Source organism: Brassica napus, chromosome C9, assembly GCF_020379485.1.
Source record: "Brassica napus cultivar Da-Ae chromosome C9, Da-Ae, whole genome shotgun sequence".
In the NCBI taxonomy this organism is placed as follows: domain Eukaryota; kingdom Viridiplantae; phylum Streptophyta; class Magnoliopsida; order Brassicales; family Brassicaceae; genus Brassica; species Brassica napus.
In genome coordinates, this window is record NC_063452.1 from 14,461,268 (window position 1) to 14,479,627 (window position 18,360).

The 18,360-nt window shown below is 34.8% G+C and overlaps 2 protein-coding genes across 7 annotated transcripts; both read left to right on the forward strand.

Annotated features, from left to right (window-relative positions):
• Window positions 1-3,710: 3,710 nt before the first annotated feature.
• Window positions 3,711-9,122, forward strand: LOC106452610 (leucine-rich repeat receptor protein kinase HPCA1-like). Its single transcript, XM_013894768.3, has 19 exons — window positions 3,711-4,443; window positions 4,516-4,639; window positions 4,722-4,793; window positions 4,902-4,976; window positions 5,077-5,148; window positions 5,236-5,400; window positions 5,493-5,567; window positions 5,677-5,748; window positions 5,848-5,919; window positions 6,004-6,072; window positions 6,173-6,247; window positions 6,345-6,416; window positions 6,504-6,638; window positions 6,711-7,189; window positions 7,276-7,422; window positions 7,497-7,633; window positions 7,718-7,937; window positions 8,041-8,276; window positions 8,579-9,122. The coding sequence occupies exons 1-19, from the start codon at window positions 4,344-4,346 to the stop codon at window positions 8,996-8,998; spliced, it is 2,817 nt and encodes a 938-aa protein (XP_013750222.1). The 5' UTR covers window positions 3,711-4,343; the 3' UTR covers window positions 8,999-9,122.
• Window positions 9,123-10,807: 1,685 nt separating this feature from the next.
• Window positions 10,808-16,612, forward strand: LOC106452609 (lysine-specific demethylase JMJ25-like). Of its 6 annotated transcripts, none has more exons than XR_007329343.1 (12): window positions 10,808-11,933; window positions 12,033-12,148; window positions 12,233-12,332; window positions 12,427-12,559; window positions 12,638-12,701; window positions 12,801-13,500; window positions 13,598-13,927; window positions 14,002-14,319; window positions 14,398-14,470; window positions 14,536-14,621; window positions 14,739-16,167; window positions 16,322-16,612. XR_007329343.1 is itself a non-coding variant. In XM_013894765.3 (12 exons), the coding sequence occupies exons 1-12, from the start codon at window positions 11,118-11,120 to the stop codon at window positions 16,406-16,408; spliced, it is 2,943 nt and encodes a 980-aa protein (XP_013750219.3). In that variant the 5' UTR covers window positions 10,808-11,117; the 3' UTR covers window positions 16,409-16,612. The 6 variants fall into 6 exon arrangements, 5 of the variants coding, with proteins under 5 accessions (XP_013750219.3, XP_022565521.1, XP_013750220.1 ...); XM_013894765.3 differs by having other exon boundaries at window positions 14,739-14,858; XM_022709800.2 differs by lacking the exon at window positions 16,322-16,612 and having other exon boundaries at window positions 14,739-14,858; window positions 15,132-16,269.
• The last annotated feature ends 1,748 nt before the right edge of the window (window positions 16,613-18,360 follow it).

Consider the following 18,360-nt stretch of genomic DNA (forward strand, 5'->3'; position numbering starts at 1 on the left):
ATTGATGAATTTGGAGAGAACAAGATCTTTTTATAGGTCAAGGATGGTGTAGGAACTTTATTTTACTACCATAGGACAACTGATATTTGTAAAGAATAATAAGAACATAAATTAAAATTTCAATATTAAAATATAAAAGTAAAGAAGAATTGCAGAGTCGAGATAGTTAGTCTCTTTCCTTAAATTTTTAAACGCCCCGTAGTGTGACAGTTTCATGGCTCTCAGATTTCCAGGATACAACTGCAGCATTGTTTCTGTTTACCATCACCGAAAAACAGAATCTATCGACCATATTTCTGTGATGTACTCTCGGACTCAAAAAACTAAAAACTAAATTATTCAAGTGGAATGATCTTCTTTGTTGTTGTTGATCGTATATGAAATGAGATGATTATGTCTTTCTTATATAGCCCATAATCCATACGTTTTCTAACGTACAACCATAAACATGGAGACTGAATTATTATCACAATAATTCTTTTAATTGTGCATAAATGTTTTAGGTTACAAAATCAAATTGACTTTGCACTAAATACCATTAAATCACATCACCATCATAATTATAGGAGATATTTTTATATTCTTATTTTGACTTTGTCAACAATAAAAAAAAATAACTTATATCAAAAGATTAACCATTTGATCAATTGGTCAATTTACCAAATCCGAAATCCAAATCCTTAGCTCGGTACGGATATCTCTTCTTCACAATATACTAAGTATATTAAAGCTCTGAGCTTTGTTGTGATTTCTCCAATTTAAATATAAAAGATTTTTCTCCTCATATTTTCAATGTGGGACATTTTACAAATGTCATTTTAAGATTTATAATCAACCCACTTTGAACTTCCATTTCTCATTCACACTAACTCTATTTTTAGCATATGAATACATTTTTCATAATGCTCAAAAAAATAGTTCCAACAGAAGGTACTGCAGCTTGTAGCCCCAGACGATCACATAATTGGAGGCCATGAATATTCGAAGAAGATAATTACTTTTATATGCAGAATGTAAAGTGTTGATTTGGGATATGGAATGTATGAAGATTCTACAAATCTCAGAGATGGTGTTCACAACAGATATTCTCAATTGGTGAACATGGTGTCTACACCGATAGAATGTCCGACTTTTGCTGCCTACTCAAATGAATTTGGATGATGTAAAGAGTTCTTTCCTCACTTTACAGTCTAGCATATACCAAAGAAAAAAAATATAACGGCGAACAAGTTTGCACATGATAATCAGAGTTCTTCTTCTGCTATGGTGTATATTAATTATATACCATCGGTTTAGTTTTTCAAACCAATGTCTCTTTTAAACTAGGATAGCTATTGTTACCAAAAATTAGTTAATTAACTGTTGCTAGTAAAGAATTTAAGAAAATAATTAGAAGCCGCAAATGTTATTAAAATACTTATTCCTCAAAATTTCATATAAAGTTTTTCGTATCATTAATCTTGTAAATATTTTCAAATTTAAAAGTATTTTTTATAACTGGAGATCGCCTAGCATATCTATATTATTAAAACAGATATAACCTTTATTTTGTACGTTTTTAAATTAAACACACAATTTCTACTTTATAGTTAAACCTATATTAAATCACTAATATTTTTTTCTTTATACTACTATCAATGATTCCAAACAATATACTTCTTTCTTTATACTACTATATGTGTTTCCAAACAACACTATAATTAATCTTGTGTCTAAACAATATAAAATAATAGAACTCATCTTTTTAATAATTTATAACAACTGTTTTTTAAAATTATTTAGATAAATTAAATAATTGAAAAAAAAATCAGATAGTTTATAAAACAACGAAAATAAATAGAACTTACTTTTACAGGTTTAAATAATACAAAAAATAAATCAATAATAAATTAATTAAATCAACATATTATTTTTTGTATATTTACTAAATAATGGTTATATTATTTATTTAAGTAACATAATAATTCAATAACAGCCATTACATAAATATATATATATATATATAAACATTATACATTGTATAATAAATATAATAACAAAAATAATTATTAAAAATGTTCAAAATATATGTTATCTAAATAAAATGCTTAACACTAATTGTTAACAAAAAAATTATATATATTATAACATAAATTATTACCATGACAAATTACACAAAAAATTATAATAAAATTAATTAAGCTAATAAAAGGGGTAATATGATCAAGACATATTTATAGTTGTTAATTATTTTATATCTATCATTTTATCTATCAAAATTTTGTAGAAACGTTATAATTTTATAAAATTGCAAAACAATGAACTTTAAAATTTGGATTAAAAGGTGATAAATTATGAAACTATAACAATTTAAACCAAATTGGATTACATATCTGTTATCCATCGGTTAAATCTGTTAGTCTCAGGTTTAAGTGATTTTTTAAATATGGATATTTTGTAAAACCTAAATCGAATTGTCGGATCACCGGATTAACCAGTTTGACCAAGGCTGGTTCGGGTCAAATTTAAAACCATTAATTTAAATGCAAAAATATTTTAAATACACAAAATTATTATAAATTAACAAAATATTTGTTAAGTTATTAGTAAATATTTTCGTCATAAAATAATATGCGGTTACAATGTGCGGAGCAAGATCTAGTATATATATATAATTCTTATTTTGATTAGTTCAACGCATGTCTGGTCATTGTTATTTGCTAGTGTGTTCTTAGATGTAGTGTGCATAGTTTATTCCTTTCCATTACCATGTTGACGTATTAATCTAACAGCTTATTCCAAGTAGATCAAGTTTTTATATTGTCCACTGCCTATTTATCTTACATATTTTTCATTTAAATTCTTCAGTCTTTGTCTCCTTTCCGATAACATTATTGTGTACATGTTTTCTTAGCAACGAGGCTTCTTCTCGTAGGATTTTGTGATACAATAGTTCTGAAGATGAGTTCAAGAACTGAAGTCTGCATGCTCCCGACTAAAACCAACTATCCATGGTGGTGATCTGCCATATGATTTATCGTCGGTTAGGCGTTCGCCTCACCTGATTTTTCGAACATGGATATTAGTGAAGTTTTATTTCTTCTTTAAGGCAATTTTAAGACATTATGTAGGGATATCAAGTGGGCTTACATGGTCTAGCTTGGTCCAAAACCTACAAAACTCGTAAATATTTGAGTTATGTCCGGCTTGGCTTTAAAATATTTTGGACCTATATTTTAGAGCTCGACCCGGTGCATTATACGGCTTCTCAGGATTCTCGAAATAATGTATTAAATGTTATATATATATATCAGTTTCATCAATGTAGACATCTAATTTTTTGTAAAAAATAATTTTAACTTTCTGTTTTCTAATATAAAATCATTTCAAACTTTTCTGTAACAAGAGCGTTTTTCATATGCTTTAAATCATATTATCAGAAAAGAAATTAGTGATTTTTGAATATTCGAATGTAAATTAACACTAAGTACATAAGAAAATAAATTATGATTTTGTATTTTAGAGAAAAATAATGTTCTCCACGAAGAAGAATGCACATTTGTCAAATTTATGATGTGACTCTTATAATGATCATATATTAAACTATTTTCACAGTTTTCATATTTGGTTTACTAGAATTTGGATAAAAATATTAAAGCAATTTGTAATTATTAAGAACGGCTCTATCCGAATGCTACTATCTAAACTTAAATATAGTTTTGGATTTCCGGACCGACCCTAACTCAAGCTGACTGAAACCCAAAATATCTCATCCACGATGTATCCGTCCAAGATGAACAATCCATGGCTCCATGCCGAGCTCATATGTAAGGATCGGATTGCGTCCAAATCGGCTCTGCTCACTTAGAACCAGCCCTTCAAGACATCTTACGTGCCGATTTAGTCCATGATCCGGTGATGCCCTCCAGCCTAATTCCGCCTTATGGGCCAATGTGTAGATTGTTGATGTAATCTACGCTACATCATCCCAAGTGCCTTATGTTCTCATAGATAAGAAAGTTACACTGTTGACGTATTATTTCTATAATTAATTCCTATTTTTGATTAGTTCCTTCTCCACCGAATGCCTGGTCATTGCTAGTGTGTTCTTAAATGTAGTGTGCATAGTTTATTCCTTTCCAATTACCCTGTTGACGTATTAATCTAAGAACTTAAGAAACATTCCATCAATCTCATAACTAGCTGTTTCAAGTAGAACAAGTTTTTATATTGTCCACTGTCTCTTATTATTTTCACATATTTTTCATTTAAATTCTGCAAAGTCTTGTTCTCCTTTCCGATAACATTATTGAGTACATGTTTTCTTAGCAACGAGACTTCTTCTCGAAGTATGTTTTGATACAATGGTTCTGAAGATGAGTTCAAGAATTCAAGTCTGCATGCTCCTGATTTTGACTTTTTGCCAAATTTGTTCTGTTTCAGCGCTAACAAATGGTTTAGACGGTAAGTATATTAAGATTATGATCCGACTTATTCGGATATAGGAATATTTATTTCCTTTAAAAATTGGCGCAGCTTCTGCTTTACAAGCCTTGAAGAGTGAATGGACCAGGTTTCCTGAGAATTGGAAAGGCTCTGATCCTTGTGGAACCAATTGGGTTGGAATTACATGTAACAATAACAACCACGTTATTTCAATGTAACAGTTATGCCTTTTCTTTTTGCTGTTTGTTTCTAATAATTCTACGCAGATGCTAACGTTGCGTTGTTGCTTGTTGAAGATCATTAGGCAACCTTAACTTGGAAGGAAAGCTTTCTGCCGATATTTCTTCGTTGGCTGAACTGCAGATCTTGTAAGTCTTCCTTCTTTATTTTGGTGCATAAAATGGATTTTTTTCTCAACTTATAATCCAATACTTTTTCTCAAAAAGAAAAAAACTTGTAATCCAATATTTTTACAGGGATTTGACATCTAATTCTAAATTGTCTGGATCGCTTCCATCAAATATTGGTAACCTCAGGAAGTTGACTACCTTGTAAGAAATGAAGATGACCGTACTTATCTGTCTTATATTTTTTTTTTATCTTGTCTTACTATTTATTTTGACTATTTCTTTCTTTTTCTTCTGTCTCCAGGAACCTTATGGAATGCGGTTTCAGTGGTGAAATCCCTGAGTCCATAGGATCTCTAGAACAACTTATAACTCTGTAAGATTCTGATTGAAGCAAGTCTCTCTTTTTTTTATTCCACTATATAAATCCATTAGTATTAATGTTTGTGTTTTCTCCGTACAGATCCCTTAACTCAAATAAATTTAGTGGAACAATTCCAGCTTCCATTGGACGATTATCTAAACTAAATTGGTTTGATATAGCTGACAATCAGATCGAAGGAACCATTCCAGTTTCTAATGGGACTTCTTCACCAGGACTGGACATGCTTCTTGAAACTAAGCATTTGTATGTATATAATACCAAATTTTCGCATTTCTCTTTGTATTTATAATCACTCCTCTTTAGTTTACTTTACTCTTTTTTACCTCCTCTTGCAGTCACTTTGGAAATAACACGCTTTCTGGGGATATCCCAGAAAAGCTCTTCTCCTCAAACATGACTTTAATACATGTGTAAGTTTCATATTACACGTCGAATAAAAAGGTTACGAGAAACAAAAAAGAGAGAGAGAGAGTAGTAACTAAATAAGGGGGTAAATATTATTTGTTATTTTATCGTTAGGCTATTCGATGGAAACCAGTTCACAGGCAAAATCCCGAACAGCCTCGGCCTCGTTAAAACGTTGACAGTGTTGTAAGTAGTAAAAAAGATTTTTATTTTATAAAATTTCAAGTTTCCATTTATTTAATTATGCTACTTCTTTAATCTCACATGCTCTTATATTTGTTACAGACGCCTTGATAGGAATAAACTAACAGGAGATATTCCTTCAAGTCTAAATAATCTCACAGATCTGAATGAACTGTAAGTGAGCAACTAAAGTCTTGCTTTGCGTTTGTTGATGTAAATGAAAAGATGTGAAAGAGTTTGTAGTTGATTTCATATCAGGTACTTGGCTGACAACAGACTTACAGGTAGCCTTCCAAATTTAACAAGCTTGGCCAATCTCTACACATTGTAAGTTTCTATATTTGTCTTCCTCTATTGCTGCTGCTTAATTAACCCTTCTCTAACTTCTTTATCAATCTACTTACATGGTGTAATGTGTTTATAACAGAGATGTGAGCAATAACCAATTGACATTCTCACTGATTCCATCATGGATCTCTACATTAAGGTCCCTGTCAACATTGTATGTATCTAACTCTCTTTTCCCTTCAGTATATATATATATATATATATATTCTGGTGTATGCTTACAAAGAAAAAAATGGTCTTCTACTTGGTAGAAGGATGGAAGGGATCCAACTCGAAGGTCCAATACCAATCTTGCTCTTTGCCCCTACTCTATTGCAGACTGTGTGAGTAAAGCTAAACATGAAACTTTCATTTGAGAAGCCAACTCACACTTGTATTAACTGGGTTGTTTTTTTAAATTGACTTTGCAGTGTATTAAAGCGCAATCAGTTAAATGCAACATTGGATTTTGGTACCAACTATAGCAAACAATTAGAGCTTGTGGATTTACAAAACAATGAAATAACTAATTATAAACCAGAAGCTAATAAAGGCATCCAAGTAATGTATGTATCACTTCACAAATATTTTTATTTTTTTCCAGTCAACTACTTATGATGTGTGTAGTATTTTTACAGATTGGCAGATAATCCAGTGTGCCGAGAAGCAGGGAATCAACAGAGTGACTTCTGCAAAGAAATCCAACCTAGTACTGATTTTTCTGTTCCACAAATAAACTGTTCACCATGTGGTCAAGGCAGGGAACCGAGTCCAGCGTGCCGCTGTGTGTATCCAATTACAGGAAAACTCATCTTCAGGTCTCCTTCCTTCTCAGGTTTTTCCAATAACACCAACTTCATAATGCTCCATCAGGGGATAGCAGATTTCTTTAGGGACCCCAGTTATCAAGTGGACTCCGTGGCCATCAGAAACTTTAGAGAGACTGCAACTGGTCATCAGCTTCTAGTAGACCTCTTGTTATTTCCATTGGACAAGGAGAGCTTTAATCAGACAGAAATGAATAGTGCTATTTCTGCGTTTAGCACTCATACATATGACCCTCCTGAAATATTTGGGCCTTACATTTTCAGAGCTGATCAGTACCGTCCGTTTTCTGGTATTATTGAAAAAGACAACACCACACAATCTAACCGGATATAAATCTGGTTTACTCATCTACTCTGATTTTTGACCCACATGTAGGAGGTTCCATTTCAACAAACACGGGCATTGTCATCGGAGCAGTAGTTGGTGCCGTGGTTCTTGTAATGTTGTTAACCATAGCTGGGATTTACGGTCTTAGGCAGAAGAAGAGAGCAGAGAAAGCCACTGGTCAAAATAATCCTTTTGGTAAGAATAAATGGTTTTACTTTTACAAAACACTTTTCTACGATTGTTGAAAATAATGACAATGTTTCTTGCAGCCAAATGGAATCAGAGTACAAGCAGTGTCGATGCTCCGCAGCTAACGGGAGCAAAAGCATTTACTTTTGAAGAGTTGAGGAAATGCACGGACAACTTCTCAGAGGCAAATGATGTTGGAGGTGGAGGTTATGGCAAGGTTTGTGTCTTTACAATGGCCTCAGTTGAAACAAGAAATGGTATTAGTTTAATTCAAATTAATCCCAATATGATGGTGAAATAGGTGTACAAAGGTATTCTTCCCTCTGGGAAACTCCTAGCCATCAAAAGAGCGCAACAAGGATCTTCTCAAGGGGAGTTGGAGTTTAAAACTGAGATTGAGCTTCTTTCAAGGGTCCATCATAAGAATGTCGTCAAACTCTTAGGCTTTTGTTTTGATCGAAGTGAACAAATGCTTGTATACGAGTACATTCCAAATGGCTCTCTTACCGACGGTCTATCAGGTATCTATTTATTTCAATTCATTTTAATCTCATTAGCTCTTATTATTTTTTATTATTATTATTTTTTTGATCAAAGCTCTTATTAGTTTTGATGATAATGCAGGTAAGAATGGTATTAGACTTGATTGGACTAGAAGGCTCAAAATAGCACTTGGGTCCAGCAAGGGTTTGGCTTATCTTCATGAGCTTGCTGATCCACCAATTATACACAGAGACATCAAATCAAATAATATACTACTTGATGAAAATTTAAACGCAAAGGTTGCCGACTTTGGCCTCTCAAAACTTGTGGGAGACCCTGAGAAAAATCATGTGACAACACAAGTGAAAGGAACTATGGTGAGTAGAGAATTAGTTATAACTCTTTCTCTCATTCTTATATATATTTTAAACTCAAGCAGGGACATACAACAATACGGGCTCACATGCCCCCTATTAATTTTTTATTTTTTGAAATAGCTTAAGTTAATTTGACCAAATGTCTTAAGTTTAATGAAGAAAAATGAAAAAGTGCTTCCATCAGAAATTTTTTTTGCTACTTTTAATATTGTTTCCCCAATTTTTTTTTGGACAACATATTGTTTCTCCAATAAAAAATGTTTCTAGATCTGCCCCTGAACTCACGTTATAACTTGTGTTAGGGCTATCTGGATCCTGAGTACTACATGACGAATCAATTGACTGAGAAGAGCGATGTGTATGGGTTTGGTGTGGTGATGCTTGAGCTATTAACTGGTAAAAGTCCGATCGTGGGCGGCAAATACGTGGTGAAAGAGGTGAAGGCAAAGATGGATAAATCAAGGAACTTGTATGACCTGCAAGAATTGGTGGCCACGACTATCATTGCAAACAGTGAAAATCTGAACGGGTTTGAGAAGTATGTGGATCTTGCTTTGAGATGTGTGGATGGGGAAGGAGTGAAGAGACCATCCATGGGTGAGGTTGTCAAAGAGATTGAGAACATTATGCAGCTTGCGGGATTAAACCCTTATATTGATTCAGCGACTAATTCGAGAACGTACCAGGAAGCAAGCAAAGGATCTGGTGATCCTTATGGCTAGGAAATCCAGTGATTGAATTTTTTTTTTGTTAAACTCATAAATGATTTCTTTCTTGATGCTTCGTGATTGTGGACTCGTAAATGAATTTGTTTTGGTTTATTATGTTTCTTCTGTTTTATCTTTTCTTCACCTTCTACAGTTTCATTTGACTCTCATGTGTTTAGGGAGTTGTCAAGTATTAAGGATGCTGTGGACCTATAATTTATATGTCTGCTTGATAATTTTTGTTGAAAATGGCTTTCGTCATGCCTATTAAACAATGAACTCGCCCCATTAACATAATGTAAAATCCTATGTTTCATCTTTGTATAAATATAAGGACACTTTGTCTAAGAGAGATATCCAAATAACACAGAGAACCATATACAAATAATCTATCTTAGGCATTGCTTCTCAAGGCATGATCACCTCTCAATTAACGCGCGCTCGCCTCCTTTTAAACACATGCCTTCATCTAGGCACATGTGCACCTTGGAATGAACTATGATTGACTTGAGTTCTATTCAAGAGTACGTATGCAGTCTTTTATCGAGTTTAGCTATAATCAACAAAACTTCTTTTATGTTCTTCGCTTAGCTCGATCTCGGTATGAAAACTTTTCCTAAGTCCACCATCGAAACTGTGTGTACTTCACTTCAACTACAACAACATTTTTGATTAAACAAGTGACGCCGTCTGTGGATAGTGAAGAAATATCTTCAAAGAAAATCAAATTCGATTCAATAGAGATAAGCAGTCACTTTAGCAACCCTAATTAAAAATAAATAAATTAAAAGGCTATCTGAACACAACCCGCAAAAATTCGAACTGCGATTCATAAATGCATGAATAAAACTGAAATCTTTAGTTTCAAAAATTAAAAACTCGAATAGATCCCAACCAAATTCTAATGGATATGAGAATACCCATCTTTAATTCTTCTCTTACCAATGTGGTGGAAACTGGAAACTAGTATAGACATAATCCACGCGTACAGCCCCTAGTATTATTAAGAGAAGAAGCGAACGAATCGGTGGGTTAATCACCTGCCACGCGTCCAATTAATAGCGTGCGCTTTAAAAGTGTGCTTTTAACTAGGTCTGAGAGTTCGGGTCTTCGGATCGAGTTCGGACCGGTTTTTTTCGGGTCCGAATCTTTTCGAATCCTAAATATTTAGACTCAATAGATACTTAGAAATTTTTGGTTCGGGTTCGGATCGGTTCTTCTCGGGTCTGGGTCGGTTCGGGTCTATAATTAAAATACCCATAAAATACCCGTAATTTTTCAGATCCATATCGGATCCGGGTCGGATTCAGGTATTTAGGATCTGAAAAGGATATGATATACCCAATTCCATCAACTTTAGTTGAATATTTGTCATATATATCTAAAATTTTACAAAACAACTTAAATGAAACTATTAATAATCATTTTAAAACGCTAAATTTTTCATTTTAAAGCTTTATATTACTTTAAAAATGTTAAAAAATAATAACAAATGTTGTTAACAAAAGATATTTCAACTAAATTATAAAATAATATATATAAAATAGAACACAAAAACATCGTAGTTTTAGATATACATGTTTTTAAGTCGGGTACAAATCGGTTCTTATCAGGTCGGGTCTATTCGGATCGGTTTTTTTCGGATCCGGGTCTATTCGGGTCGGTTTCTTTTCGGTTCCGGTTTTTTCGGGTAAAAAAAATTTTAGACCCAAAAGATACTTGTAAATTTTCGGTCCGGTTCTGAGTCGAGTATTTTTGGGTCGGTTCCGGTTCGGGTCTTCGGGTCTTGGTTAAAATGCGAGGCCTACTTTTAACGGTGAGATTACGAACGATGCTCTGTTGCTCTTCCCCTCTTCCTTTTTTCTTTTAGTCAGCTAAATAGCGAAATTGAGAATCGATAGCTGCGTGCGTCTAGGGTTTAGATTTATCAAGAGAATCATCGTCGCTTCGAATCCCCCCCGATTTCACTTTTCTTCGCAGATTTGAACAATCTCTTATGATTCGATAGATCTCTCTCTGTGTGCTATCGCGGAACTGATTCACTTGAGATTTGTTTGTTCTGAGCTCAAAATCAAACACGATTCGTAGCATCTCTGCCTCCGTTCTCGTTCACTGATCTGATTTTGCAGCCAAAATGGTGGAGTCCGATGATGGGGTTGATTTCAAGGCTTATAGTCCGATTGAGAGTTCTCTGTTTTCCTTTCAATGTATTTGGTCTACGAAGAAGAAGAGAAGTTTGAAATTAGTCAAGTCCAAAGAGTTTAGCAGGAAAGAGGAGAGAGAGGGAGGCATGAGGCCGCGTCCTGTGATATTCAGAGTCTATAGTAGGAAAAGGAAGCGGCTTTTGCGTGTGGGTAGTGTTGAAGGCAGTGACGGAGTTGAAGTTATTCTTACTGAAGCACCATCTCATGAGAAACTGCAACACTCTGTAGATGATGATGTTGGTGTTGTATTAGGTGACTGGATTAAACAAAAGAGGAGGTTCAGGTTGAAGAGTGGGGAAGATAAGCGCATAGACTCCGAGGTGATGACTGCGTCTGTAACGAAAGTGGAACCTTTAGAAGATGATACAATATTGCCTAGTTGGAGTCCTGGAAGATTCACGGGTAAAAGGAAGAACAGACGCAGAGTAGGACCTGATGTTAAATCTGAGATGAAGTCAACGGCTGTTATGAAAGTGGAACCTTCTGTAGATCATGGAAGATCCACTGGTAGAAAGAGAGACAGACACCAAATAGAACTTGAAGAAGATGTGGCTTGGGAAGAAGAACTTCAAATGATTTCTAAGATCCAGGCAACAAAGCGAAGAAGAAGAAGAGGTTCCCACAGTCCAGAGCATGTCACACGTGCTAGTGGATCACGTTCACGTTCGCCAGATTCAGAGGTGTCAGATTCCCTTCTGAAAAATGGGTGTTCTGATGACCCTGAAAGCATGAAAAGTTCTTCAAAGGTAACGCTTCTTTGCATAAGCTATTTTTGTATGAATCAACGAAGAACTATAAACGTGTTCATGTACTGAACTTTTCCAAATAATCTTTTGCATTGGCAGGAATCTAAGGAACGCATTGCCATTTGCCATCAGTGTTTGAAAGGGGACAGGATAACACTTCTCGTTTGCAGTGAATGTGAAGAGACTATGTATTGTCTTCAATGTATAAGGAAATGGTTAGTTTCTGTCTTGTCTTAACTTTAGTCTGTTTCTCTGTCTATACGTTTTGATATCCTTACTTCATTCCTCGTTTCTTGCAGGTATCCACATCTATCTGAGGATGATATCGTTGATAAATGTCCTTTTTGCCAAAAAAATTGTAATTGCAACAGATGCTTACATTTGAATGGTTTAATCGAGGTATAAGATTATTTCTAGCATCCATCCGCAGAAGAAGTCGTTTTAACACAAGATGTTTCTTTGTTAACTGGTATCTCTGCTCTTGAATTGACAGACAACGAAGAGGGACCTCGCGAATTCTGAAAGACGCCATCATCTCCAATACTTAATTGCTTTGATGCTTCCATTTTTGAATATGTTATCCGAGTCCCAGAATCAAGAGATTGAAACTGAGGCAAAGGCTCAAGGTATGAATCTTACGCTACTAATAAATGGCTTATGTTGCTATATGCGTTTTTCTGCTAACTTATGAATTGTTTCTGCAGGATTACAGCCTTTTGAAGTTGACGTAACTAGCGCAGTGAGCTACTGTGATGAACGTGTATACTGGTAAAGCACACTTATGTTATCTAACACAGAGTTGGGATCTTTTTTTTTTTAAGTTCAACTTAGTTCTAGAGGCTCTTGCTGAGTTCATTTGTGTTGCAGTGATCATTGTGCAACTTCAATTGTTGACTTGCACCGGAGCTGCCCAAAGTGCTCTTTCGAGCTTTGTTTGAACTGTTGTCAAGAGATTCGCGAAGGTTCTATGTCCCAACGCCCTGAAACGAAGCTGCAGTATGTTAATAAAGGATACAAGTACATGCATGGTTTAGAAATGGAACCGAGCTCCTCTTCTGTTTCCGAGGAGGATGAAGAAGCTAACAGATTCGCAAAGTGGAATGCTGGTTCCGATGGAAGCATCCCTTGTGCACCAAAAGAGCTAGGTGGTTGTGGTGATTGTATGTTGGAGCTTAAGCGAATCCTACCACAGAACCGGATCTCAGACTTGGAACAAAAGGCAGAGGCTTTCTTGGCATCATACGATAACAGCCCTCGAGTGTTGAAATGTAAATGTTCTGCCTTGGAGACAGATATGACAAGGAAAACAGCTTCTAGGAATGGATCAAGCGACAACTACTTGTTCTGTCCACGATCTCTTGATGTTTTGAAGGAAGAAGGGCTTCTGCATTTTCAAGAGCATTGGAAAAAGGGTGAACCGGTAATCGTTGGGAACGCTCTTGATAACACCCATGGTTTAAGCTGGGAGCCGATGGTTATGTGGAGGGCGTTATGCGAAAATTTGGATTCAACAGCAAGTTCTAAGATGTCTGAAGTGAAAGCTATTGATTGTTTAGCTAATTGTGAGGTATAATATTTCATTCCGTATTATAATACTTCACTTTCTGAAATGATTGATAGGTTCTAATCTCTTTCTTTTTTTTAATAATCAATAAAATATTCAGGTGGAGATCAATACTCGTCATTTCTTTGAAGGTTATAGCAAAGGAAGAACATACGGAAACTTCTGGCCTGAGATGTTAAAGCTAAAGGACTGGCCTCCTTCTGATAAGTTTGAAGATCTTTTACCTCGTCACTGTGACGAGTTCATATCCGCATTGCCTTTTCAAGAATATAGCGATCCTAGAACCGGGATTCTGAACATTGCAGCAAAGCTTCCTGAAGGACTTATCAAACCAGATTTGGGTCCGAAAACGTACATTGCCTACGGGATTCCAGATGAGCTTGGTAGAGGTGACTCCGTGACTAAGCTTCACTGCGATATGTCAGACGCGGTAAAACTTTCATTAGTTTGTTTGTACACTTTTGGTCTTTTTTCAATGGCTAAACACTAACTACTTTTTTGTAGGTTAATATTCTGACGCATACAACTGAGGTAACATTAAGTCAAGAACAGATATCTGCAGTCAAAGACCTGAAGCAGAAACACAGAGAACAGAACAAGCTAGAGGAACAGGGCACCGAAGACGATGGCATTGCCTGCGGCCGTGAGGAAGAAGGAATGAACATGCCAGAGATTCTGAGCTATGAAAAACAGCAGAATCATGACGAAACAGGAAGTGCTCTTTGGGACATTTTTAGGAGAGAAGATGTTCCAAAGTTAGAAGAGTATCTAAGAAAGCATTGCAAAGAATTTAGACACACTTTTTGTTGTCCGGTTACAAAGGTAAACAACACCCACTGCATGACAACATGTTTACTTTTCAGATACACTGACAATTTTTTTGACATGTTCTTCATCCAGGTTTATCACCCGATACACGACCAGTCATGCTATCTAACCGTAGAGCATAAAAGAAAACTCAAGGCGGAGTTTGGTATGTAAATTGCTCTTTTTCTGGTCTCTGTATCGACAAACTAAATGGTTTATCTGAAATTGTAGGGATCGAACCATGGACATTTGTGCAAAAGCTAGGAGAAGCTGTGTTTATTCCTGCGGGTTGCCCTCATCAAGTCCGTAATCTAAAGGTAAAACACATGGTTTCTGATCTTCCTCCACTTTAATTTTGTTCCCTTACCCAATTTGCGATGTAATTGAAAATTTAATTGAGAGAATTTGTCTTTGTGATGTGTTTGTTGGGACAGTCGTGCACTAAAGTTGCAGTTGACTTTGTGTCACCAGAGAACATCCATGAGTGTCTACGTCTTACCGAAGAGTTTCGTCAACTTCCCAAGAACCACAAGGCCAGAGAGGACAAACTTGAGGTAAGTATTTTCTCTCTTTACCATTCTTTTTCTTGTTTACGTGTTTTTGTGAGCTTATTTATTGCACATTTTTAGTCTGATATCTGGATCAAGTTAGGAGGGATGGGCATTTGAACCAAACCAATTTACATGAAACACAAAATTATTTTAGAATGGACCCCACATCAATTTGAACCGTAATCTAACAAAAATGACCAAATTTTTATTTTCAAAATAAATAAATTAATTTGTATTTGAAATATACTTTAATGATTCTTTTGGAACACCAATTAGACGGAGAGAATCTCGCCAAAGTGATAAACGAAGACAACTAAATCATAAAAAAAAATAGATGTGGTAAATCAGAGAAGAAATCCGTAGAGAAACTTCACTTTGTATATGAAGCCGACCTTCGAATTAACAGAATGAAGTAAAAAAAACTGATGTTGAAGTACCCATCTAATGGGGTTTGAGATCGGTGGTAGACGTCTCGAATGGTGCTAGGATCTCTGGAGAGAGAGAGAGGTGGTGGATGATTCTCCATAAATTTTCCTTGGTAAAAAAGATGGAGCACAAAACTCCAGTTCTAAAGAACTCAGCAGGAGAGTAGCAAATGTAGCGCAACGAAGGATAGGACGGACGTAAATCATGAACTTTGGCTCTAAAGAGCTTGTCGGGAAAGACATTGAACTTAACAAGGAGCCTCATCGTAACAGTTCTAGACTTGATATTGATGTGCGGCTGCGAAGAAGCCGGTGAAGCTGCAAGGTTTGGGGTTGATAGTGCAAATGCAAAGGAGAGGGTCGGAATAGTTTGTGTACAGATGTTCTTTCAGTACAAGTATTCTTAATGGGCCTTGTTGTGTTAGTAGGCTTTGAAGATGGGACTTGAGAGACCCAACCATGAGCCAAGCCCACACACGTACGAAGGAGAGTGAATCTCGAGGAGTCAGGCTGAAGCACAATGGATGTGAGAAGGTAGGAGAAGAGCGGAGCAAATCCAAACTGTGATGAAAGCAGAGCCAGCACCACCAAGGACTGTCGCAGTCTGAGACGGTGTGAAATGCTGGAGGCGCAGCGAAGTATAGAAAATGAGATCTGGTGAGTGAGACCACGAGCTTAGTAGATCCAGCGTTTCCACTTGGACTGAGAGGAGCGGCGATGAGGAGTGGAGTAGGAGTGGCGGCAATGACAAGATGAGCCGGAGAGACAGTGATGACGAGGGAAGCAAGAAATGTAGCGATGAAGTGAGAAACAGGAAAGACGGAAGCAATGAGAGGAGCAGTGGCGGCGGCGGCGACTACATAGGATAATATTCTGCATATTTCTTAGTTAGTACATGTATTTAGATAGGATAATATTCTGCATATTTCTTAGTTAGTACATGTATTTGATGAAGGTGCTATATATTCATTCCATTCTTCTTTGATATATATTCACAGGGCATGCCATTTAATGTTTTTATTTGTATTATTTTTGTAACAGATAAAGAAGATGGTGATCTATGCGATCGAGCAAACTCTCAAAGAATTTGAAATGTTATCGGAAGAGGTCAAACCAATGCTCCAATAGTTGAAGACTGCTTTTTGGAAAGTGCGGTCTGGCCAAGAAGGCATAGCTATCTATATAAGCTACTTTATTGTGCCTTAGCTGTGTAGGGAGGGACTTGGATTCTGTATACATATTAAAAGAAAAAGATGTAAGCTCTATGATAAGATAAGCAAAACAACATTGTTAGTTTGTCATCTTATATATAATTAGAGTTTTTTTTATTCCTTTTTAGTTTGTCCACCTAAACAAACTATAAACACTTCCACTTAAGTTTATTAAAAATAATCATGTAAATATGTAATACATAAATATGTATAATATATATGATTAGAATTAATAAAAATGAAATATATAGTGAATATAAAAATAAGAGAAACTGGTTAGTGATATCTGAAATCTCACATGATGATACCTTGATTGCTAGACACCAACGGTTACGGTTATAGGTAGATTATTAATATCCATGTTTTTTTGTATTATGAGTTAATTGACTCTAAAAATAAAATCTTATTGATATCAAAAAAATATAACAATAATAAATAAAATCTCATTAAAACAAATATTACAATTAAAAAAAAATACAAAATTTTTATAGTTCACTAATAGTATTAAACACTAACATGAAATGATTTATTTGTAATAATAGTATTTTAGTTTTCGACCATAATAATAGACAAAAATCACAGTATTTAAAATGTTAGATAATTTATGAATTTCAAATATAATATGTAGTATATTTAAACAAAATAGAGCATGCTTTCACATTAAGTATTAACATATTCACTATTTTATAAAATTTGAGCGGTTGATTAATTCTAAACTACTACTATTATTAAATGTAAGATAAAATATAATTTACAAAGCATATCAATTAATAAAATAATATTCATGAATAATGTGATAATAACTATGGATGACTATTTAAAATGTTATAATTTATTAGTTTCAAATTTAGTATCTGTTAATTACTGTAAATGAAAATAATTACATAAATGTATTTATATATTTAAAGGAAATAAAGTTTGTTTTACATAAATATTAAAATACGCAATATCTAATAAAATTTAACTGATTATAATACTTATTCATAATTAAAGTTGATTTGATTAATTAGAACAAAATATCATGTAGGGGAATTCCAATAGATTTAACAAAGGTATGAAATTACCTCTGTACTTCGTCCAAACCTTCGATATATCTTTTCAAACTTTTTTCGCACTTGCTTCCACTTCATTCACTCTAACCAACTATATTCTGTAGGATAAGAAATTACCTCTATGATATTTCGTCCATACCCTCGATATGTCTCTTCTAGCTCTCTTAACACTCGCTTTCACTCAGTTCTTACTAATCAACTATCTATACTATTATTTACGAAGTGATTTTTTTCATTCGAGACATCATGTTAAAAGTTAGAGTGGTTAATATCATTTATATCCTTAATGAATAAAATATATAAATTAGACACAAAATATAAACGAATTTAAACACTACAAGAAAACACATTTTTTACGAGGGCAGTATTCGAGGTTAATTCGTCGTAAACGGGGTGTTACGACTAATTAACCTCGAAAGACGTTTCGTTGTTAAACGTCCGTCGTAACGGAGGTTTCGTCGTAACGGAGGTTTCGTCGTAAAGGACTCGTTACGTTTACGACGAAATAAATTCCTCGTAAAGCGAAAGGAAAGGTTTCGTCGTAAAAGACACGTAATGCGTCGTAAAAGACACGTAACACGTCGTAAAAGACACGTAACGCGTCGTGGTAAAGCCCACGTAATGCATTCGATGTAAAGCACACGTAAACGAATTCGTTGTAAAGTCCACGTAAATGTTTCGATGTAAAACCCTCGTAAAAGTTTCGATGTTAATCACTCGTAAACTTTCGATGTAAACTCCATGTAATGTTGACGAGGAATTTACATCGACTCTTATTATATTATATATAATAAATTTAAATTTATATTTAATATTC